Source organism: Symsagittifera roscoffensis, chromosome 4, assembly GCF_963678635.1.
Source record: "Symsagittifera roscoffensis chromosome 4, txSymRosc1.1, whole genome shotgun sequence".
Lineage (NCBI taxonomy): Eukaryota > Metazoa > Xenacoelomorpha > Acoela > Convolutidae > Symsagittifera > Symsagittifera roscoffensis.
In genome coordinates this window covers 64,110,647-64,136,591 of record NC_087065.1, presented here as the reverse complement: position 1 = coordinate 64,136,591, position 25,945 = coordinate 64,110,647, and the positions used below count along the sequence as shown (strand labels likewise).

Sequence of the window (25,945 nt, the reverse complement as noted above, 5' to 3'; positions counted from 1 at the left end):
TTTCAAACCTCTTACAAAACGAAGATTTCCTTTATCTGTAATATATGGAAAATATTTGTTGTGACTACACTTAAAACATATATCAATCTTAATGCCAATGCTTTGCCATTACCCTAAGTACCTCCAGAAGCGGATTTAGGGGGGGTGGACGCCCCCCCCCCCTCAGGGATTCGACCCCCTGCCGACCCAAAGGGTCCCCCCTTTGATACTTTTTCAGAAATCCATTTTTGGCAGACCCACCCTAAAATTTTTTAAAGGCGCCTTCGGCGCCAATATATACTAACTTTGAGGGGGAGCGCGCGCCAAAAAAACGCGATTTTTTTGTCAAAATTTTTCAAAAAGTGCCCAAAAACGGCTTTTTTGACTGTTTTTTCAAAAATTTGCCTGCGGCGCAGAAAGTTTCGCCAAAATAGGGGTCAAACAGTGCTTTGGGAGAGCTCGAAAAATCAATTTCGTCGACCTAAAAAAAAGGTCGTCAAAATTTTGGAAAATTTTTTGAAAATCCGCCCCCCCCCCCTCGAGAAAATCCTAGATCCGCCCCTGAGTACCTCTACACTTTTCTATCCTAAATTGGCGACCAAAATGACTAACCGGTCCCGTATCATCGAGTCTTTGCTATTGAGTTTCCTCTTGTGTTGATTCGCGACAACTTTCACATAGCACCCAAAAATGATGAGTCCCGGGGCAATCAAGCCAGCGATGAGCACACTACAGAGCCCTATGTAATTTCCGACTGCTTCCGGCTCTAAGTTGATGGTGAAAAAGTGTTCGTCTACTCCGACACTGAAGATACGCTTGGGGTAAGTGGCGGCCAAGAGCCCGCACGGAGTCAGAATTGATGGCAGGAGAGCTGCTGACAGGCGGATGAACAGTTCTTTTTTATTCAGTTGATGTCCTAAATTTACAACCTGTCTTGCAACCCGGCCGAGATCTCGATTACCACTAATGAAAAACAGCTGCTTTTGTTAATATGTACAACAGGGGCGGATTTAGGGGGGAGGCGGGTGGGGCGGACACCTTTTTCCCTCAGGAAAGAGGCGTCCGTCCAACCGACATCCTGCCGACATTCCCGACATCCTGCCGACCCAAAGGGTCCCACCTTTCGCACTTTTTAAGAAAACCATTTCTGGCCAACCGACCCTAACAAATTTTCTAAAGGCGTCTTTGGCGCCAATTTTTACTAACTCTGAGGGGGAGCGCGCGCTAAAAAACGCGATTTATTTGTCAAAATTTTTTCACAAAGTGCCCAAAAACGGCCTTTTTGACCTGTTTTTTTTCCAAAAACTTGCGTGCGGCGCAGAAAATTTGGCCAAAACAGCGTCTTTTTAGTGCATTAGGCGAGCTCCAAAAATCAATTTGGTCGACCTAAAAAAAAAAGGTTGTCAAAATTTTCTCGGGAAAATCCTAGATCCGCCCCTGACAACATCATTATATTCTAAACCGTTGGGTTAGTCCTTTATAGGGTGGAACTTTGTCAACAGGTGCGATACGGGGACAGTTAATGAGATCTGCTTCGACAAAGTTAAGACAACACTTAAGAATTGTCAAAATGAATGAAGACTGCTTATATCTGACTTACACATTTTCTTCCGACTGTTCAACTTGCATAATTTTACGGAAATAATTCTGTTATCCTGAGATCAAGTTAAAAACAAATATTTCACCTGTGAGGAGTTTCCATAAAATCGATATCCTCAATCCTCATTCTGTAAAGAATGAGGGATTTATTACGCGTAAGTTGAGATTTAATTCATGCTAGAAATCATTCCAAATTGAACTGAAGCAAGGTATTTGGTCCATGTGTAACTTTGCTTTATGGAAATCTACGATTTTGTACTTAATATATCGTGTCATTACGAGGCCAAATCGTTCATTTTATGAATTGTAAGCGCATTCCGCAACAGGCCAAATCAGATTTGTGGTGGAATCCGCAACATTGCTACTTTTGTTTGATCATACTTATGTTAGCTGTTTTAGATTCCACTAATAACTAGCTAAAACACTGTACCGCTCAAAATTGCTGCGGAAATTGCGGAATCAGCAACAGTATTTGCAGAATCCGAAACAGTTATGGAATCCACAAACAAATGATAATATTAGTTATAGTAAAATTGAGCTGTTGCATAATCCGCAACTGTAACCAAAATCTGCAAATTGTATACAAAATCTGAAATTTTAAGCGTAGTTCGCATTTTGTTTGCGGATAACAGTATCATATATTGTTACGTCTGAAAAATTTTTTTTTAAATTAAAATTATTTTTGTTGGTAATCGGCAAATCTGTCCGACAATTCAACCTCAATTACTGCCAACAGTTTGAACTCACCAGCAAAACGTCAAATGCTGAAAAAATGAACACTTTTCTGATCTCAAATATTGAAAGAATGAACACCTTTCCGGTCTCAAATACCCAAGGTTTGTTATTGGGTTTCACTAACAGTAGTTGATTCGTTGCTTTCAAATTACTCAGTATTCCATAGTGAGTTAGGACCGAGTTGGTTAACTCATAGAGTAATTTCGGATAGGGTACACCGTCTGCTCGTCACGCTATCTTATTTTCGGCCGGATAGATTCGTGCAACTTCTTAGTCTAATACCGATCCTAATCTTACTCTTATACTATCTAGTCTCAGGTTGTTTAACTAGTCTCTGCTAGGCTCAATAGATCTAGGGTATACTGGTTTATTGCGGTTGCTGAAGTGCTCGGGAGAGTCCAACTAATTTCTAAGTTAAATTCAAATCTCTCTGGTGCTGAAATTACAAGTAACTTCAGCACTTACAAATAAGTGGGTTGTTAGTTAGATGGATCATGATTGGTTAATATTAAATACTTTACATTGGTAAAATATCTAAATTATCCAATCATAAAATGTAGTTTAGATCAGGTTCCACCCATCCGGGTTTTACAGAGTTTTTTAGAATAGTTCTTCTGCAATTTGAAGGATGGATGATGGACGTTGGTTTTTGGCGAACATCATTTTCTTCCGTTTCCTCTTTGTTAAAGAAGTTCCAGGAAGCTGGAGTTAGAGACATAAGACGTTGTGTCTTCTAGTGACAACGACTAAGTCTTTGCAACAAACTCAAATCTGATTTCAGAATGGTTGGCTATGTCAGGTTTTTCTGTTCTGCGTGGAGAACTTCTTTTGTGTCTGATCTAGTTTGGGAATGGCGTGGAGATTGTGCGTGGAGGGGATGCCTGGTTACTCGGATCTGTACGTATACTTGAACATCGAGGTGGTCATTGGTCTAGTTCAATGAAGTCCTTTTCTGCGAAGTCAAGTCGTACTCTAAATCCTTTGAGTTGTGATTGTGAGTGGCATATCGATTGTGGTTGGTCATTCTCTCTCGAGTGTAGTGGGGTCGTTTTGTCTTTAGATGTTCGTCCTTGGTGTTGTATTCTGATCTATGTATTGCATAATGTAATTTACATTTTATAAAACATTTATTAGTTTAATATTTTTTAATTATGATTTTAGTTAGTTGTTTTCACAAAAGCTTTTTGTTTTAGTTCGGTTATTTTGAAGAGTTACTCACACTTGAGTAGCTCTTATTAAAAATAGAGGTGTGGTCACAAAGCGTGGATGTAGCGCGGTGGGTTAGGCCGGCTATAGAGCATGCTCAGGACGTCCTTACTGGTGGGTTAGGCCAGGAGTGGGAGTATGATTTCATGCGGTTTTTGTGAGGGGTCCTGTTATGTGACAACGTTTTATGTTGGGTTTGTTGTGGTTTTTCTTATGTCTTGTTGGTTATGTCCTTTTTCCAAAAAGCAAATTGTTCGTGGTATGGGTTTGTCTTTCGACTTTTTTGTGTTTTATTATTTCTTTCTTAGACTTTATAATAGTCTTCAAAAGAATAAATTATCCAGTTTTAAACTGGGTTAATCCGGTTTGGGTACCGTTGGTTTCCTTTTCTTAGTCATGCTGTTATGCTTTGTGTTGTGGTGTTTAGTAAGCTGCATTGGTTAGTTTTGTTTAGTATATAATTCCTTTCCAACCGGGTTAAAGGAAAGTTTGAAACATGTTATTATATGTTAGAGTTGTTGAGTGTGAAAACTTGAAACTGAAATTCATTATTTTAAACAATTCTTCGTGGGCGAGCTGTGCGAGTGTGGATAGAATTTCTGTGCGAATGAATGAGAATATCAAAAGGTTAGTACTGCATTTGCATTTTATTATTTTACTGCATAGAATTTGGAAATTTACTGCTAGTTATGGGGGAATTTTAAGTTACAAATTTTCATCATAATTAGATTTACTGCTTGTGGGGAAAATTTTAGAAATGAATTTATTGCATTGGTATTAAATTTATAAATCTATAAGTGTAAGAGATTAATAGAATTTTTGAAATCTGTTTGATGAAATTTGCGATTTTTATTTGTCTTTTGTGGTTTTTGTAGGTGATCGTCGGATGAAGGCTAAAAATCTAAAGAAAACATGAATAAAGTATGGTGAGTTGTTTAATATTTTAATTAGTTAGTAATATTCATTTAATTCATACTTACCTGTTAGTCGTCGGGGAAAAAACCGTGGGGGAAGATGTCGTGAATTAGTTCTGAAGTTGTTAGTAGTTTAGCTAAGATGCGGATGATATTTTTAGTCTGAAGCAGTGGCCAAAGCAATTGAAGTGCCTTAATAGTGGTTAGTTCTTCAGTGCCAACTGCAAACTCATAAGGTGTGTTTTGGATTAGATTATATAATTTGTGATTGAATTTAGTGTTGTGGATGAATTCTAAAATTGGGATTTCTATAGGTTGTACAAACTCGTGCGGGATAAGGAAGGGTCGGGATTCTTCGGCGTTGAAGGTCTTGGTGATGGGACAGAAGATGTACATTTGGGTTATGGGATCATAATTACGAAGAATACCATGGAGGTTAGTGTCTTTAATACAATATGTGAAATTTAGGAAAAATGGTGAAGTGTATTTGGAATTAATGAATTGAAAACGATGGTGTGGTTGTCTAGAGGGTGTGTGTAGGTCAAAGTGATTTTGGATGAAGCGATAATAACTATATGTGTGGGTTTGTTTAGTGCGCAACATAATATCGTGTGAGCAGTGTAAATCTCTTTCGTGTGGTGCAAGGAAATGAAAGGTTAGTGAAAATATTTGGAAGCGTTCTTTAAAACTTTCGTATGCTTGTGTGTCTGTTAGTGCTTCTGAAATAATGTGATCAAACTTTCGATCGAAGATGTTTAGTGTAAATATATATGGTGTCTTGATGAAAAATTTCTCGGTAATTTGTGGATTAGCGAAGCGATCGTCGTCTAAGAATTGATCTTGGTTAGCTCTGATGATGTTGTGATCATAGTATTCGAGTGTATATTCGTTAGCTCTAGGTGCAGTGTGTGTTTTTAGTGATTTTTTATATCCAACGTAAGTAAATTGTCTAGCGGTTAGTGGTGTAGTGAGTCGATATAGCATGTCCTTATTTCGTTCTATATCGATGTGAGTGTTAGATAAGGGTAAGCAAAGGGGATTAGTAAAATGATAATATGAGGTCCAAGAGAGAGTGGGCATTAAAACGTATTCATCTACAAAGTTGCGTGTTTCGTTAGTGTCGTGGGGGGTGTTTAAGGTGTATTGTGGGAATGAGGGTAAGGTGATGGCTAAAAATTCTTTTGTGTTAGTATGCTTGGGGTGGTTGATGTATTCACGGGCTGTTCCTGGTTTTGCTGGGAAAGGATGGTTGGGGAACTTTCTTTTAAAAGTGCGGTAAGCTCTATTAGTGTTGAGTGAAGATTCAGTTGATGTGGATGATGGTGCTAATGATTCAGTATAATTTGAAGAGGGTGTAGGGGTAGGGGGTTGGATGAATTTATTGTGGAGGAGATTTGGTTTATGGTTGGGGTATTAAGGTGGTAGGGTTGTTGTTGAAGGGTAATAAAATTATCTAGCTCTGGGGAGATTCGGGGGGTGTCTGGAGAATGAGATGATTGGTCAGAATGGTATGAGGAGTAGGTTGGGGTAACTTGGGAAGCATAAGAGGGTGTGGGAGTGATTGGGTCAGGGTTATTGGATAATATGGGTTGAAATGGGGGTTGGGAAAAATTAGAAGAGTTATGAAAATTATTGGATGGGGATGGTTCTGAGTCGGCAAATTCATCGGGGGTTTCAATATTCGGGTTATTGAGTTGTGAGATGGAATATAAAACTGAGATGTGTGAATTAGTGTCGGAATTCATGCCTGATGTTACATTACTAGATGGAAAATCGGGTGGCGGAAAAGCAAAAAGTGGTATTATTGGGATTGGAGAGGTAAGATTGGTTGGGTGGGAATTTGATCGGTGTAGTGATCCAAGTTGGCGGCTCATCGTGGGCTAAAAAAATGATTATTTTGAGACTGAAAAGCGGTGGTATGGGGTTGTTCAATAATTTGTTCATAAGTATTATCATCTTGTGACTGGTGTGTCATTATATGTTGGATGGGACTTTGTGATGTGGTGAGTCGAAAATTTGGATTATGTGTGATGGCTAAATTTCGAAAATTTCGTGGGACTAGGGATAGTGGATGGTTATTTGGTAGGGGTGGTAATTGTGGTGCCGTTGGCGTTATGTCTACATTGTTATGTTCTTCGTCGTATGTATTTTGTCGTGTTGCTATTTTTGTGTTATATTCTTTTATTTGTGCGTCTAAAAGAATTTTGTTTATAGATGTAGAAAAGATTCCAAAAAATCCTGCAAAGAGTATGCGTGCTACGCTTGCTTGTCTGTTTACTTGTGTGTGTATAGCACATGTGTTGTAGATTCCTTTTAAAAGTGAGAAAAGAAATCCAATAAAGTTAAACATTGCGTATAAAATAGTCAATTTTTCTAAGATGTAGTAGGGCCATCCTAGAAAATCGAGGATCTCATTTTTGAGTGTAACAAAGCTAAAAATGTTAATTGGTGATATATCTTGGGGACGGTATTTTTCACCGTTTAGATATATATAATCTTTAATGTCTTTAAAATATCCGCTATATTCTTGCGTGTAGATATCGGCAAATCCTGCGGTTTCTGCAAGTTTGCGTAAATTTTGGTCTATTGATTGTCTTTGTATAGTGTCCATTTGTGTTAATAATTCTTGGAATTGTTGTGTTCTAATGTGATGTTGAATATCTGTATTTGAATAGATTCCTATTGATTGTAAGTCTATATTTGGGTTTCGAGCAATAGCGCGAATGCTTTCTGGTGAAAATTTTTTGAGTGATTGCATTAATGTGGGATATGGAGTGAGAAGATAATATTTATTTTCATCAGGGTTTAGTTGTACTACATTGTGGCTGTTTTCTGATCCACATGGGACTGCGGTATCCCAGAAATAGGTTCTTCGTGAAAGTGTATCCACGAAATGTACTTTATTCTTATAAAAGATAGGGATTCTTTTATAACATCGTTTATCTTCAAAAACGTATAGTGGTGATACTTTTTTAGTACAAGTATAAAACCATAAGATGTTTCCTTCATAGTCTAAAAAATTTGATCTATTTCCAGATAATAAGTATCCTGCATAGGGTATTTTTAATACTGCTAGTGCAAGTGATTGTAATATTTGTGTTCGTTCTAATTCGCATAGTTGGTGTAGTGTTTCTAATTCGGAGAGTGACATTTCTTGAAAAATTCGGCTAATTGTATAATCTAGTTTCATATCTAAATGAATATCATAGTGGATATTACCGAAATATGTAGTATTCATTAGTGATAATTCTTGTAAGCGTGTGCTTCTGGTGTCATGGGGTTTTAGATGTCCACCAGGTTGTCCGTTGCTTTTTTCAAAATTAACTGGTATATAGGATGTTCCTTCGTTTGGAGGATGACCTGTGGCATATGGGTCGATTTTTACTTTTCCAGTGGTCATGTCGAATCCTTTTTCGTATTCAACTAATATTTCAGAGTATTGTGTTCTGTGAAGTGGATTCCTGTATTTACATGCAAGTTCTGTTTCTTGATATATTTGAAAACGTGTCAATTTATTTTCTATATTGTCTATGTTTCTAAAATTAGAACTTAGTTTTCGTGATGGATGGACTTGTTCATATGGAATTGATTGTATAAAATATTTTTCGTGAAATTTTATCATACGAGCGTGTATTTTTGCTACTTGAAATGTTGTACATGTATCTTCGGGGAACCAAACAATTGTTGCTTGTGTTCTCGTTGTAGGGTCGCAATAACCTTGATCATTTTTACAAGGTAATCGGATTCCTTGATAGATCATTGTATTATCTGATAAATCTCGTGTTAGTTGTATTTTTTCGAGTTGTATTTTCCAATCAAAAAACATTATTTCTTGGTATCCTTTATTTTTTGTGTCTGCTTTGCAGTTTGATGGGTCATTTATACCAATGTGTGGTATCCAATGTTTATCGTGTAGGTCATAGGTTAATCGTCCGTGTGCGCCGTTATACGGGTATTTTTCGTCTAGTTTTATATGTCCTTGGTGTCTTTCAAGTTGTGATTGATGTACAGAGTCTGGAAAAACTTGAAAATTAACTAACTTTCTTTGGGAGTTTTTATTTTGTGTGATGTTTAGTCTAAGTAATTCATTTTTACAATTGTCGGGATTGAGATGTAAAAGACGTTCTATATTACTTTGATAGAATGATTCATGGTCAAGTCGGTTTTTGTTTCCGTTCGAGACTTGTGAACAATGTACTTTCTTTTCGGAAAATGTTGCTGTGAATTTATAACCTGTAACTGTTGTTGCTCGGGCTTTTGAATAGAGTGTTGCTATTACATCTGTGGTTTCTATAGCTTGTGGTTCTGTTTCACATTGTGATACTTGATTTATTGCATATTTATGTAGTGTTTTTTGTTCATTTTCTTCACAATCGTAATGTGTTACTAATAAATCTTGTGGTCCTGTACGAGGAGAAGGGTTTATGTTTTGATTTGAGATTACTAGAAAAAGGAGTTGGAGAAAAATTAATAATTTTAGAATATACATGTGTATGATAATCCTGAGTATGGATTATAAAATGTAATGTAGCCAATTGTGTTTTTGGTATATCTGTCGTATTTGTATATTACTTCAGTAGTTATAAACGGTGGTGGTAGTGATTGAGCTGTTATGTTAGGTGGATTTAATGGGTAGGGATGTTGGGTAATATTATTTAACTTAACTGTGATTTCAAACTTTAATTGTAAACTGTTTTGTTGGAGTATTTGAATATTGTGATCACGGATATCGTTGTGAATATCTTGGCGATATTGTAATCTATTAAGTGCCCAGTTATGAAGGCGGTTACTTTCTTGATGTTGTCCAAATAATGGTGGAGGTGCTGTAAATGTATTCCAATCTAGTCTTAAAGGAATATTTATTGATGATTGTTCTCGATATCTGGCGTCGAGATTATTTGGAAAATTTAAGTTAAAAAGTGGTGGTGAAATCTGGCTTATTGATGGTGTTGATGGTAGTGATAATGTTTCTGGTAGTGATGAGTATGTTGTTGTATCCGTAGAAATATCTATGGGGTCATTGACTAAATTTGGTTCACCTTGTGTAAATGAATGTGTAGTCCAATATGGAAATCGTGATGTTTGGTTCGTGGGGTTGAAAGGATTTTCACGTATTTGCTCAGATGTTGGTGTTGAACCTAAGTAATCTGATGGTAGGCTTGAGGTGCTACGTTGTGAAAGAAGCGTAGGGGTTTCTGGTAATATACCAATGGGGTTTTCTGGAGTGTTTTGTGATGGGGATTGAGGTATATCAAAATGAACTCGGGGAGTTTGAAAATTTCTGTTTCGTCGAGGATGTATAATTTGTCTATTTATTTCGACTGTATTTTGGTTTTGACTAGGATTTTTTATTCTACTTAGTTCTTGTGGTAGTGTTGGGTATAGGTTATATGTTGGTTCGCTTAGAGGTGCTTGTCGTTGAACTGGTTCTAGTGGTTCTGATAAACGAGCATGTCGTTCTTCAAAAGTGTATGGATTGTCTTGAAAAGAAATTCGTGTAGATGTTTGAGGATTTTGAGTAGTTGAAGGTGGTGTTGGGTTATCTTGGGATGATGTCGGTGAAGACTGATTCTGTGACTGTTGGGTAGCAATTTTTGATGGATTTTTGAATTGTTACTTTAGTGGGAAGGTTTATGTTTATTATAATATTCTTCCAAAAAAATAATTAGAAAAATTGTTGCTAGGGCAAATGTGATGATTGCTTTCTTTATACATTTGCATATTGTCAAAATGAGGGATGATAAAAATGTTATGAAAATTACAAACAATAAAAAAATATCAGTTCTACTGAAAATTGTTCGTATCATTTAGACAAGTTGTATAAATCGTACCTGTGGATATAATCAAGGGTTTTGGAAAGTTGGAGGAATAGTTCGAGTATAGTGTAGAAAATTAAAAAAATGTTACAAAAAATGATTAGGATTATTAGAAAAGATTCAAGTATATCAAAAAGAAATATTATAAAGGTTTCAAGTATTGTAAAAAAATGTTTAAGATTTATGAGTTTTTGAGTAACTGATTGAGAGAAGAGCATTTAAGAAATGATCTCTTGGTCGAATATTTTTTGCTGTTTGAGGCGATTTTCTAGTGTGGTCGGATTATTTATTAGTTTTTTGACAAGTGGGTTGAGTTCTGTAAAAAATTGTTGGGGGCAATTTTCATGGTGACTGGGAGGTCGTCTTTTTCTTTATTTTTGTTTGTCAAATGATCCGGGGTATGGTGAGATTTTTATACTTTAGGCTAATTAAAATGTTCATTTTGTTACTTTAGGCTAAGTTAACAAATTTGCTTTGGGGGTATTCGTGGTCTGAGTTGGGGAAATATTGTTGATCTTTGGGTTATTAGATAAGGGAGGGGTACGGTATTATGGTGATATTTATTTTAGTTGTCAAGTTGGAGTGGTTTGCTTATTTTTGACCTGGAGGTCGTAAAGTTATAGTTATAGATGTGCCTGGAGTTCTATATAATTCGTCTAATTGGTCTTAGTTTGAGTTAGAGAAAGTGACGGATTGGATGAATCCTATTGGTCTATTTTGAACTAGAATTATTACGTACTTGTCAGCATGTTATTTTGAAAAATGTAAATGAAAAATGTTTCGAAGGTTTCAAGATAGTGAAGTATAATGTTAAAATTACTTTTGAAATTCCACTTTCTTTAAAATTTTAGATTGGGGGATGAATATTTTATAGTTTTTACGTGGTTGATTTCGGAGTCTTGTTGTTTTTCTATTTTCTGATTTGTCGATTTGTTCTTGGGGTATTATTTGTTCGGTCATTTTTCTATTTTTTCTTTGTTTTGGTGATTCTTTATGGTTTTGTGTATTGTTTTTGGTGGTGATTGGTTTTGTGTTTTGATTTTCGGTGGGTTTATCATTTTGTTCTGTGTTTTTCAGATGTGGTTCATTTTGAATGATTTTTAATCCTGTGAAAGAATATAATTGAGTTAATTCGCGGAGTGCGTATTCTTTTGGGTAATAAGGTAATAGGTTGTTTCGATGTTGAACGATTTCTTTTTTGTTTGAGTCGGTAATTTTATATGTGACATCAGTGGGTTTTGCAATTATTTGGTATGGTCCTTTTCGAAGGGGTTGTAATTTTTTAGAAATTCCTTTTTGAGTATTAAAATTAGGTATTAAAACAAATGTTCCAATTTTTAATTCGGAGGCTGGTGTAAAACGTGAATTGATTTGTTCATTAATGTTTTGTCTTTGTAATAACTTTTTTGTTATTTTTTGATAAATTTCATTGTGTTTTTTATCTCTATTTAGAATCCATTCGGTGTGTGTACTGGAGGCTAGTTTAAGAATTTGTGGGTGATGAAAATGATCTTCATCGTGTGTATGTAAAGGTAGGTTATAACAAATTGAGTCTTTATTTGGTTGACAATAACCTTGTGCGTTTTTATGAGAATTTGCTGTAAACATTATTGGTTTGCGTGGCTTTTGGTTAAAAACCATTTCGTATGGTGACATTCCTAAAGTTGTCGTAATTTGTGAATTATATGCTAAGGGAAATAATTTTACATCTGCTGACCATTCGGTATATTTTGTATCATTTCCGTTGATGATACATCTAAGATATTCTTGTAATGAACGGTTCATACCTTCGACTAAGCCGTTTGTCCAAGGTGCATGAGATGTACGTGGTTTGTGTTTAATGTTATATAAATGATATAGTGTGATAATTTCATTATTTATGAATTCTGTACCGTTGTCTGTAACTAAAATTTCTGGTAGTCCGAATTTTGCTATCCAGTGTTCATAGAGTGTTGTGTAAGCGTAATAAGCGTTACAATGTGGTACTGGGTTAAGTGCTACATAATGTGTAAATGCGTCAACAATTACCATAATGTAGGAGTTTCCTTCGGATGAGGGTGAAATTGGTCCTTTGGTATCAAATGAGATACGATGATTAAAGTACAAACTTTGTCCTTTAAAATCTTGTTTTTGTGCTATTTGTTTTTGATTTGGGTAAGGTTTATTTAGTTGACATACTATACAATCATTGCATAGTACTTTTATCCAAATTGGTGCATTTGGAAAATAAAAGTTTTGTATAAAATTTGAATATGTTTTCTCTGATCCAGAGTGTCCTTTAATATTTTGTGTATGTGAAATATTAAAAGCCATAAGAATCATACTTAAAGGGAGACATGGAACTGTAGATTCATTCAGGTTATACTCTAAAAGGTCTGTATTTTCGTTAATTGTTGTGTTGTTAAATTTGCGAAAGTATCGGAGGAGTGTTTTGTTTCCTAGAATGGTTGAATCTGCTTTGATAGGTTTAGTTTTATATTTGTGCCATGATTTCAGTTGTCGAATTACTGGGTCAAGGTTTTGATATTGTTTCAGTGTTGAAATTGTAATTATTTCTGTTGGGGAGAGAAAAATGTTTTCAATTTCGAATTTAGATAAGGGTATTGTATCAAGTGGGTCGTGAAGGTCAAAAACTTGATTTATTGTGTATTTTGAATCATTTGTTTGTGGTCCTGATAAATTTATTTTATCAGTTAAATCTTCTTTTTCAATTAGTGGAAAATGGTCTTTTTTAGGCGGGTGTTGTTTTGTTCGTTTTTGTTGGGTGTTATTTTTTATCCATTGAGAATATGGGATTGGTTTGAAAGTTGATGTTCCAAGTAGATCAACTTCATAATGATTATTTTGACAATCTAAATAAAGTGGGAAATGTTGTAAATTATTTATTTGTGATTGTTCAATATCAGTTTTTACTGCATATTTGCATTCCAATCGGGGTGATGTTTCGTTTTCTGCAAGGTAGAATTTTATGTTTTTGGGTATTTCAACTGTTGTTTTTCGTGTAAGTAATTCAGGTGGTGTATTTCGACTTAAGGTGTCTGGTAATGCAAGATTTTTTCCTGCAGTCCAAACTATATGTAAGTTTGGAAATTTCATTAGAATTAGTTGAAATCTGTAAACTCGGTGGTTTGGGTTAGATTTTTGTGTAAAGAGAAAGATGATTGGTTTATGGTCTGTGAATAGAACTGTTGGATGTTTTGATCCAAGTATCAGAAATTCATATTCTGTCAGTGTATATATTATGGCTGTACATTCTCTCATTAGAGTTGAGAGTCGTAGTTCTGCTTGAGTGAATAATCGAGAATTTGCTGATATGAGGTTCATTTTATTTGTACCATTATGTGATTGTAATAGTGCTGCACCGATGCCAAAGTTCGAAGCATCGCACATTGCATAAAATGGTTGATTTGAATCTGGAATTGTGTTTGAAATTTGTTCAGTTAAAAGTTTCTTTATTTCTTCAAATCGTGTTTGATGTTCTGTGTTCCATTCAAAATTATTTTGTTGTCTAAGGATGTTATAAAATGGTCGTAGATATAATTGCATTTTATAAACATATTTACTTAAAAAGTTTAACATTCCAAGAAATTCTTGGATTTTCTTTTTATTTGTTGGTGGTTGAAGTTTTTGAATAGCGTCAATGCGTGATTTCAATGGAGTGATTGTTTTTCTTTCTATATTATGTCCTAAGAATTTAACTTTTGTCAAAAAGAAATGTGATTTATCGGGGGCGGCCTTCAGATTTTCGTTCTGAAGTATTTGGTGATATTTTTCTAAAACATTGAACATCTCGTCTTTTGTTTGTGATTGCATAAAAACATCGTCTAAATAGGTGATTGCGTTTTTCTTGAGTATTAGTGGTCTAAAAATTTTGCTCATAAAAGCTGAAAATGCTGCTGGTCCTATGGATATTCCATAGAATAAGCGGTTGAATTCATATTGTTGGTTTCCGATAACAAATTGTGTTAAACGTCGTGATTGTTCATCTAGTGGCATTTGATTGTATGCACTATTCATATCGGCGGTTGTAAAGTATTTGCCGTTTATTTTTGTTAAAATAACTTGTATTGGTTCAATGGGCCAATTACATTTTGATTCATCTATAAGTGAATTTAGGTATCTAGCGTCGAGAACGATTTTTAATGATTCTCCTTTAGCTAGAATGATAACGGGGTTGATAAATGTGTTACCTTTTGGTTGTTCTTCTTTATTAACTGGTGATATAATGTTGTATTGTTCTAAAATATCGAGTAATCTGTTCACTTTATCATGTAAGTGAATTGGTACTTTACTTGCTCTCTGTTTTTTGAAAACTGCGTCTGGTTTTAACGGGAGATGTAGTGATGAACTGATTTTGCCAACATCGAATTTTGATGTTGCATAGACTGATGAATATTTTATTAGCTGTTTGGCTAACTTTTCGAATTCGTCTTGTGTTATTTGTGAATGTTGGAAATTAAACATTGTTAAAAATTTTTGTTGGTCCTCTGTGTAGGTACTTATGTTGAATGTAGGTTTGAAATATGGAGTTTTTGTGAAATAATCCGTATTTCTGTTTTCGTTACTTATTATATTATTTATAGATAATTCTTCATTAAGAATTGTAGATTGGCAAATATCTAGTAATTGGAGTATATTATTTACGCGATAGGCTTTTTCGTGTATTGGTGATATTGTAGCGTTGGTTTCACAATATCCTAAAAGTCCTAAAGGTAATGTTACTTGGTAAGGTGTGTTGTTATAGACATGTAAGGAAATGATATCTGAATTTGAATTTTTCAAATATTTTATGGATGAGATTGTGATTTTGAAAAATTTGTGAATAGGTTTGAATTCAAATTCTGACATATAAAATTTTTGTTTGTTTTGTTCTTTATCATATTGGTGAACTTGTTTGATTGAAAAATTATAGATATTTCCTGATAGTGGTTTTAGGTGTTTTCTTTGTTGGTTAAATATCGGGTAGAATTTTGAAAAGAATGGTGGTTGTTTATTTAATCTTTGAAAAAATGTTAAGGATGTTTCTTTTGTTTTTGTATATTTATCTTTGATTAATATTTTACTATTTAGTATGTTAATTGTTGGTATATACTTCGAAATAAATGGTATTCCAATGATATTATATTTAATGTCAGTGATATGGAATATTTGTTTAAATGGCTTATATAAAATTTTGCTTTGTTCCATTGTTCTGGTGGGGAGGAGAAATAATTGGATTTTTCCGTAGTTTATCAATGTTGATCCTTGTGCTGTTGCTAACTTACTGGAGGTTTCAAGAGGTGTTAGCTTTGGGTGTAAAGTTTTTATTTCATTCCATGTGGGGATGTTTATTATGTTTGATTCTGCTCCTGAATCAATTAAAAAATCTATTTCAAGGTCTGGTGGTTGAAATTCTTTATTTCTTGGGCTTTCTAAGAGAAATGGTATTGTCCAAATTTTTTCTTTGGGTTGTTCTTTTTGTATATTTTGATAAATGTGGTTTGTATTCAAGCATTTTGTTTTGATATTTTTATTGGTTTGATTTGTAGTGTTAATCTCATTTGTTTCTTGCGTCGTTGGTGTGGAATTTATGGGTGTAGTGTAATAATTTTGAAGAAATTCTGATTGATTTTCATATATGTGTGATGAAAAAAGTTGTTCATATATGACAGATTCATAGTCATTTTCGACTTTTATCATATTGATAGAAAGAGTGTTTTCTGTATCACTTTCTGAATCTGATGATGTACAGTTTATTTGATTGAGTTGTAACGTATCAGTTACTGTGTCATCAATAACTGGAGGGTCTGATGTTGTTTCTGGATTAGATTGTACTTGATTGATTTGTCTTTGATGTTTAGGTGTACTACTTCTGTGGCGATTGTTAGAATTATTATAGTTATTATTATTCCGGTGTGGTGATTGGGAATAATTTCTATAACGATTATTATAACTTGAGTGTCGATTTTGTGAATTATTTCGCGATCTGTTTTGGTAATTATTGTTTGGTCTGTTATAGTTCGATCTATTATATGAGTTATTCCTTGATTGATTGTTCGGGTAATTCTGGTTTCGGTTGTTTGAATAACTTCTATTTCGATTATAGGAGTAGTTTCTATTCCTATTGTATGATGAATTTCGTGATTGGTTGTTTGGATAGTAGTTATTTCTTGATTGGGAATTAGATCTAGAAACAAATCGTTGTGTATTTGAATTTGATCTGGAGTAGTTACTTCTACTATTTGGTCTATTGTAGTGATTTTGTGATGAATTTTGTGTATTTCTTCGTTCTGGCGATCTTCCTCTATAACTTGAGTTATATGGTGATTGATTTCTTGTATAATTTGTATTGTTCGGGAGTGGTTTTCCTGAACTGTTGTTGCTGTGGACTGTTTTGTTCGGTAGATTTTGATCTTTTTTCATGTATTGATAGAATGATTTATTTGGTTCTTTATATTTTTGAGGTTTATTTTGATTGTCTTGCTGTTTTTGTCTACATTCGGAAATACTATGTCCGTATCGTCGGCAATAATTACACCATTTTTTGAAAGATGGTTTGCCTTTAAAGTTTGGGTTCTTTTCGTAAATATTGAGTATTTCAGTGATTTTTTCAACGAGGTCTGTCTCTGATTCCTGTATATTATTAATATTAGTGGGAGTCGTTTCAATTCTATTAACGTATTGTAATTTCAGATTTTCCGTTTCTTCTAGTTTCATCGTGATTTCTGCTTGTTCTAATTTGTCTACTAGTTTTCGAAAATCTAAATCGGGTTCTCGAATTGAAGAAGGATGGGATGCTCTCTTTTTTATTGCTATTTTCCTTAATTGTGGTGTTAAGGTCATCATTAAGATTTCTGTCATCTTTGTGTTTTTATAGTCATGTGTATTTAATGAATATGCTTTTCGAACTAGTGTTTCGATTCGTACTGCTATTTGCTTGATGGTTTCGTTTGGTAATCTGCGAATTTCATTACATAAAACTCTTTGTTGTTGTTTGTTTCTTTCGGAGTCAAACATTTTTGAAAATTCTTGTGTAAACCTTTTCCAGTTTGATTTTATTTCTAGAGGTAGTACTGAAAACCATTTTTGGGCTGCGCCATCTAAGGTTGTTTGTATTAACGCTGTGCGTCGATGTATCCAATTTTGATGTAGTGGCGTATTAATTGGTTCAGGTCCAATATTTAAAATCAGGTTTGCTGTTACTGCATTTAAATAATCTTCTACAGAGTATTCAGGGTCTGTTCCTGTGAAAACCATTAAAGGTTTGTTTGATGTTATTGATGATCCACCCATAATGTAATGGATTCATTGTCATTTGTAATGATTCTGCTGCATTTGGCATTTGAGAAAAATTTGAAAGTTGGTTTCTTGTTATTTCATGTTGTTGGAGATAATATGGGAGTGGTATTTCATTTTGCATTTTTGATGCTTGATACGAGTGTGCAGTCATTGGATTTTGTTGTTGAATTGGTTGAAAAGATTGTGTATTAATTAGATTTTGTTGTTGAATTGGTTGTTGATGTTGTGCATCTATTGGTTGTGGAGAAAAATTTCTATGATTTGTACGTGTTCTCTGTATTCCTTGTCTACGATATTCTTGAGTATTTGGTGCAAATATATCTGGTTGTAAGAAATCATCATCTGAGGATAAATAATCCATTTGATAAGATGTTTGTTTTTTATTTTTATTTTGCTGAAAAAATGGGTAATTTTCACTGTGATCCTGTGGAGGATTTGTTTGGAAATTTATTGAATTAGGTTGGGTCATTGGGTTATCCCAATTTCGAGATCTTGTATATTGGTTAAAATTTCTTTGTGGTTGATTATATGTTTTTGATGGATGTGTATAATTATAATTATGGTCTGTAAAGTTGTTTCTAGTGAATGTTTTGCGTGTTTTTGATGGTATTGTCATAGGTCTGTATGTTTGGTAATCCATATGTGAATATTTAGGGGCAACCGAAGGTTTAACGGTTGATTGTAAGGTTACCTGTGTTTGTGAAGGATTTGTATTTCTTGGTGTTGTTAAATTTGGGCGTATTGGTGAAATACTTTGTTGTGTAGTTGTTGTGTGTACAATTTCTTCATTTATGAAGTGTGATGGTGTCTGGATATCTTGTTGAGTAAGATTCCTAGTTCCATTGAGGTTTTCGTTGTGTATGACTGTAGAGTTTAAACTATTATTTTGTGTATCGGGCAAAAATGTATTATAGTTTAATGGTGTTGCATCAATGGTGAATGGTATTATTTTTACATAATCTCTTATGTAAGATATCGTACTTATTGCTTGACTTGAGATTGATTGTGGGAAGCTTATAAATGCGGGATGAGACCATTCGGGGTCCCAAACATAATCTGATTGTTCTGTGATAGCGGTATCATCGTTCGAGTTTTGGGGTCTAAAATTTTTTCTTGCTTGTGCAATTAAATCAATATTGTGTGTGAAATAATCTATTATGAACCATGCCAAAATTTTTTGTAGATCGTGTTTTGTATGTTGTGAAACGTCGTCTTTCGTGAAATTTTCTTTAATGATGTTTAAATAACTAGAGAGTAGTGTGATTTCATGTCGTACTTTCAAATGTTTAGATGTTTCTGTCGGTGAGACATTTGTTATTGGGATTTCGTTTTCTAATATCGAAATATAACTATATATTATTGCGAAAACTTCATTGGTGAATATGGAGTTTGCTCTTTGTGAGTTATGATATTGGATGCTTTTTATATATTCTGAAAAAACTTTTGAGAATTCTAAATCAAGATCGTCTGTTTGAATTGTATATTTTCTATTATTATGGTTTGGTGAGGTGAATTCTATGGAGTAGATTCCATACTGTTGCGTTATGTTGCATATATCTTTTAAGTAGTGGTCTATGATTTGTCTTTTGATTTTTACATCTGGGAACTCTGTTTTACATGGACTAATTCCGGGTTCAAATAAATTTAATAGTAAATTTTTGCAAAATATATGCTGTCCTCTATCAGTGGTTGCATCTACTATAAAAGGAAAGATTTCATCATCATCTGGGGTTTCGTCACCTGGGGTGTGCGTTGAGCTCATTTTTTCGTTCGATGACTGTTAATATGTAATTATTAATGTGTCGAATTGGTTGATTCCAATTGTATAAATGTACTGGTTTGTGTTTATACTGCTTTTTTATTCTTCTTTTTCCTCTTTTTGATGAATTTGAAGTTGTTTCTGAGTCAGAAAAATATAATTGATCGTGAAGTGGGCAATTTTTATCTATTGATTCTTTTAGTTTGTAAAGTTCGTCTAAACTGTTGGTTTCTGATTCTGAAAATGCGTTTCGATTTTTTGAAAATCTTTTTCGTGTTATTTGTCTTTCTTTCGTTATTATTTTTCTTTTTAGTGTTTGTCGTTTTGTTCGAATGTATCCAACTGTTTGTGTATGAGGTGTGATTACAAGGTCGTATTTTTTGTTATCTATTTCACAATTGTGTAAAACGATTGTTTGTTTATTTCCTAGGTTTTTAAATGACATAAGGTTTAGGATGACGGATGCAAAAGGTTGTTAAATGGTTTCTATTTTCTTAAACTGTTAGTTCTTACGATTTTTTGGTTAGCTTAACCTGGGTCTGTTTGTTCAGGGTTGGAGAGAAAAGTATATCGATTCCGAAGAATGATTTTTTACTTTCTCGTGGCTAGTATAAGTTAAGGTGTTAACTTACTTAATCTTACTTAGGGGTAGTGATTGTGTTCAAGGGTTGGAGAATAGTAAATCGATCCACAAGGTTCAGGTATAATTAGAACGCGAGTAGTTCGTTAGATACTATTTTAAACTTACTAAGTCTAAGATTTATCCTGGGTCTGGTAAGAGGGGGGGTCAAGTGAAGGATGAATAACCGAAGTTCTTCACTATTTATCCTAATTTGAATGATTAGTTTTGTTTAAAAATTTCTATTAGTCTTAGGTCTTTAGAAAGGGTTGGGTAGTGAATCGACGTTTGAGGTCGTTAGACACTAATTAAGTGGGTGGGGGAGAACAAAGTTGTTCTGTTTGATCCAAGGATAAGCCTTGATGATCAAATTTGAAATTTAATTAAGTAGAAAATGATTTAAGATCCAAGGATAAGCCTTGATGATCTGGTTTTAAAATTAAGTGAATTTAAGTTTTAATAAAATTTTAAATGTGTGTAAAGGAAAGATTTAGTGTTTTGATGATGTTAGTGGGTTTATGATTGCTGTTATGTTTTAGATGATGGAGCTGGAACAACAGGATGATTTATGATTACTAACCATTTATTGTCATGCTACTAATTTTTATTTTGATTTTTCAATAAATATTTTTCAAACATGTTTTGTATATTACTGCAGAGTTTTAGGAAAACGATCTTAGATCTTTTTATCAATCGTTATTGTATACTAATAATTTTGTTTAGCGCCTGAAATGATTTTGAAGATTAACTTCAAGGTTTTATGTTTGCAAATGAAAATCTAAATTCATTGCCAGTAGTATTCTAAATACAAAAGTTTGTGTTGGCTTTTGCCGAACTATCATATAACTATATGGTAAGTTTCTACTTTGTCGTATGTCGTCTCTGGTTCGAGGTCTTCTTCCAATTCCGGGTAGTTCTGTTATGGTTCGGAATATTGGCTCTGATCTATTGAGTCGTAGAGACATTTCGATTAAATTATTGTCGTATAACATTTTGTAAATGTTTTTGTCTAATTTCTAATCTATTTTGGTTAATTCTAAGCTATTAAGGTCTTGTTCGAGACTTATGGTCGCACCAGATGAGTTAGGACCGAGTTGGTTAACTCATAGAGTAATTTCGGATAGGGTACACCGTCTGCTCGTCACGCTATCTTATTTTCGGCCGGATAGATTCGTGCAACTTCTTAGTCTAATACCGATCCTAATCTTACTCTTATACTATCTAGTCTCAGGTTGTTTAACTAGTCTCTGCTAGGCTCAATAGATCTAGGGTATACTGGTTTATTGCGGCTGCTGAAGTGCTCGGGAGAGTCCAACTAATTTCTAAGTTAAATTCAAATCTCTCTGGTGCTGAAATTACAAGTAACTTCAGCACTTACAAATAAGTGGGTTGTTAGTTAGATGGATCATGATTGGTTAATATTAAATACTTTACATTGGTAAAATATCTAAATTATCCAATCATAAAATGTAGTTTAGATCAGGTTCCAATAGGCAATCAAATTTAAACATGAACTTTTACAATTGAATGAGCAATTTTTTGCTTGAAGTTCAAAATAGTCCGAATAGGCGTTTCGTCATGTTCATTTTTCCTTAAAGTTTTTCATATTATCGGTGAAATTTTCTGGATTGATTTGATTTTCTGAACCTTTTTTGAATTAATTTTTTTCATCTTGGCTTACTACGACGATGTCAGCCAAGTCATTAGAAAAATTGTCACCTGGAGCAAAAAAACAAATATTAGCGACGCAAACTAAGCCATCGTTCAAGCGTTTTGGTCCAGCCAGACTTATGATCTGTCAAAAGGAAATCTAGTTCGTTTAGCATAATTTTTTTTGCTAAACATTAGCATATTTTTTTTTGCTAAACGTTTCAAAAAAAAGATAAACGTTAATTTGAATCAATTTAGCAGTTTTCATATTTTTTTTCTGTTTCTGTACAAAAATAATGGCGTTTCGGTTTTCTGTTAAGTTGAAGCGGCTGCAAAGAAACTATATTGAACAGAGATTTCTAACATAAAAATGGGTACCAAGAATAACTTCAAACTAGGTTGATATGCTTATTAACTGAGTCTCTTTTAGATGCGTTTCGGAATCCAAAAGTATATGAAAATTTTTTAGGGAATGAGAAATCTATTTTTACCGTTTTTTTCTTCATTTTTTGGTGTTTTTGTTTCTTTGAAGAAACTCAATTTTGTTAGCATTGCTATAGTTATATAGTTAAAAGTAATTGATAATCCATGCAACTCCTAGCAATCAGCCTAAGTCAATCAAAAAATCCAATTTAACTTTCAAACATCTCATTTTCAGCCGACTAAAAAGTTTCATTAAGTCTATCGCATTAAGCAAAAGGTCTATCTCCGCCAAATTAATCTTTTCAAAAAATAAATTATTTTTCCGTCGTATTGAGACGAGGCTTAGCTTAAAATATCTTTCCTCAGCCAAAAAGCAATTTATCTAGAGCTATAGTCAGCGGATGCCTAAAAACGAATTATGTGTAATCTGCAAAGTTTCGAATTATAAAAAAGGTGGCAAATTGAATTCTTGAATATATTGACTTGCTTTTTCACGTATTTAAATTAGTTTTTCTAATAAATAATAGATAATTTATATATTTAGTTCCATTTAATTTTTGAAAAACTTTGCTGTCGCGCAATCTCAAAATGACATTGTTTTTTAAAAAAATCCCCTCGTACTATGTCAAAAATTCATATTTTAAGCCTAGTATCCTAATTTTTGAACTGTTAGCTTGTCTTAGAATAAGCCGGATACACACGCCATCAACGCTACGCGTTAAAAGAAAGCTGGCAATCTTTGGGTGCATTTATATTAACAAATTGATTATCGCAGATAAAAAAACTTTAAGATTTAAAGTCAGAGTACTGCTATTTTTTAAATGAATTTCGGCATGACTGCTCTCACATCAGGACAAAGCTCTGAGTGTTCCATCTGCCCTGTAATTGGTCTTCCAAAAAATTTTGTGAATTAAATATTGATGAACAATTTCTTTTAACTTCTCGCATTAGAAATTGACTGCCACTAAAAAAATTATCAATCCAAATTGTTTTAAACTGATTAAAAAGTCTTAACGTAGTAGTGCACGTATTAGAATAATGAAAAAATGTTTAATGACGTACATCGTTAACCCTACAATATATTTTTGTTTAAGCTAAAATAATTAGTAGCAGGTAAATTTTAAAGTAGCCTCAAAGGAGAAGGAGCACTTGTGATGATAAATTAATTCACAGGTAGCAAAATTACTGTTTTATTAGGGGTAAAATTTTTGGTGTGTCCTTTTAGCAACTATAAAATTAGTGTTGCTACGATTTGGGCGTTGAAAACAGAACGGGAAAACAAAAAACAACCTGTTGCGAACTATGGTTTTGATTTTTTGGTCTTATGCTTAAATACTATAGGAATTAAGAGCAAATTGAGAACCGATGGAGAAGTGGACAAAAACTTGGACGATGAGCCAAAAAATTGGGTAAAGTGGGCGGCCCATCAACATCCGTGCAAGTTTCGTCAACAACTCTCCTTCCAGAAATAAACTAAATAAATATTTATTATATTTATATATATATATATATATATATATATATATATGCACACACACGCACACACACACTCACACACACACCCACACACACACACACACACACTCACATATATATACAGCAGGGTCGGATCTATTATTTTCTCGAGGGAGCAGATTTTCAAAAAAATTTCGAAAATTTTAATTTTGTCGACCTTTGTTTTAAATCGACCAAATTGATTTTCTGAGCTCTCCCAAACCCTTATAAAGATCCTAATTTGACAAAACTTTCTGCGCAGCAGGCAAAAATTTGAAAAAAGTCAAAAAAGCCGTTTTTGGGCACTTTTTGAAAAATTTTGATAAAAAAATGGCGCGCGCTTCCCCCTCAAAATTAGTATATATTGGCGCCAAAGGCGCTTTAAGAAAATTTTTAGGGTCCGTCACCAAAAATGTATATCTCAAACTAGTACAAAGGGTTTGAGATCGCTCAGGAAGAGACGTCCGCCCCCCGCCTTTGCCCTAAATCCGCCCCTGAAACACAGAGGCGGATCTAGAATTTTCTCGAGGAGGGGAGGTGGATTTTCAAAAAAAACTTGAAAATTTTGTCGTATTTTTTTAAGTAGACCAAATTGATTTTCTGAGCTCTCCCAAATCACTATAAAGATATACTAATTCGGCGCCAATATATACTAATTTTGAGGGGGTGCGCTCCCGCAAAAAGCGCAATTTTTGGTCATAATTTTCCGCCTGGCAATAACTTTTTTGGCCTGTTGTTTCAAAATATATATAGTTTTGCAATAAAAAAAGCCAAAAGTTATAACAAACTTTGAAAGATTTAGGCTTTCATGTAAAAAAAAGTCGGTTGCTGTGCAATCAAAATAAAATTTTGAGACCATCGCCCTTTCAAAATATAAAAAATTATCAAAAAAAAAAGAAATTTTCTGTTCATCAAAAATTCAGAAAAACTTTTTCTATGAAGGAAATTTGATTTTCATTGAAGGTAAAATATGGCTTCTAAACTAATTAGTAAACAGCTTTTTTCTCTATTGTGATTGCGCATTTTCAGAGACTTCCGTTTTTTGAATGACCTCGAGCCCACAAGTTCAAAACAATACTCATTGAACAAAGATCTACCGTGAGTTTTTTCAAAGCCGAAAAAAATAAAACGTCACAAAAAAAACACAGTTTTTCAATTAATTATTTGAAACTAATTTTAGCTTGAAGGGCAGAATTTTTTCAAAATTTCAAGATATTGTTCAATAAATACTTTCTAAAAATATAGTATCTCTCGAACAAAAATCAATAGCTATTCAAAAGATATTTACTGGTCTCTCAAAAAATTTTTCCAAATTTTGACAAAAGTAATGAGCATTTGTGCCTATTGTTTTTTTTTGGGGGGAGACATTTTCGACTCTCAACTGTAAAAATTCATGACAATTTTTAAAAATTTTATCCTACAGATATAAAAAAAACCCTAGCTGAGTTTTCAAAAAACGCGCGTCTGTGTTAAATAATATTCTTGGCTAGGCCAATTTGGGCCATTTACTATACGCAATATTAAATATGCACCGCACCATAGGGAGGGGCGTTGAAAATTCTATCAGTATTTGAAGCATTTTTGTTTATTTTTTCCACATTTCCGTCTAATGTTTTGAGCCAAAAACCGTTTCAGACAAAGAGGAAGAGGAAATTACAGAGACATAACAGCTTGTTGAATCAATTTTCAAAATACATAGGCAGAAAAACGTTTTTTATCAGCAAAAAATTTTAACCCTCTAAATAAAAGTCTTGAAGGAAAACGTTTCTAATATCTAATAGATATCGAAGCGTAAAGCCAATAACCGAATATATATTCTGTATTCATCTTTTATACGTATTCTTAGAGCATGCACAATTATTTTCTGAAGGCATGCTTATCGATCCGATTTTTTTTATATTTGCGCGACTAGACGCAATTGGATGGGGTTATATAGGGTAAGAAACCATTACAGTTTGAGTGACAACACTTTGTAGTTGAAATTACAAATCAAAAATTATTTTCTCGCACTATAAAAGATTGAACAGTCATGTCTAGAATTCATCCTGAAACGAGTAATCTTATATATTTTTGTTTCGGAAAGATATTGAATCATCGTTGTTTATATTTGTTGCTTTTTCTGAAAGGTTCCTTCAGATAGATCAGAAGATGTTCAGAACTTTAAGGACATCATTTTACTCGCTTTGAAACAAGCAGTATGGTTTTTGTTCTATGAAGGTTTCAATTGAAGAACTAATTCAACGAGTAAGCATGAACACGTTTTGTTTTAGTAATTTATAATTGTCTTACTGGCAACGACAAGCATCTGGGTCGAGTAGTACCTCTCCACCGCAACCAGCGCCTGGATATTCCCCGAGAACAGTCCACATGTCAACATCGCCGCCGCCAGACTGAAAAAAGGAACAATCACTTTTAACTGAACGGAGAAGTAAAAAACAAAGGAGACGCACAGAAGATGGAATCCTTCAGGACA

General features: G+C 33.8%; 1 protein-coding gene across 1 annotated transcript in view; it reads right to left on the bottom strand.

Moving 5' to 3' along the window:
• Positions 1–25,945, bottom strand: part of LOC134844522 (uncharacterized) — a 638,515-nt gene that overhangs the window by 597,488 nt on the left and 15,082 nt on the right. Inside the window, exons 2-3 of the mRNA XM_063861242.1 lie at positions 25,762–25,862; positions 592–895 (exon numbers count right to left, since the gene is read on the bottom strand). Coding sequence (XP_063717312.1) covers positions 592–895; positions 25,762–25,862 — 405 coding nt within the window. The remainder of the gene's footprint in view (positions 1–591; positions 896–25,761; positions 25,863–25,945) is intronic.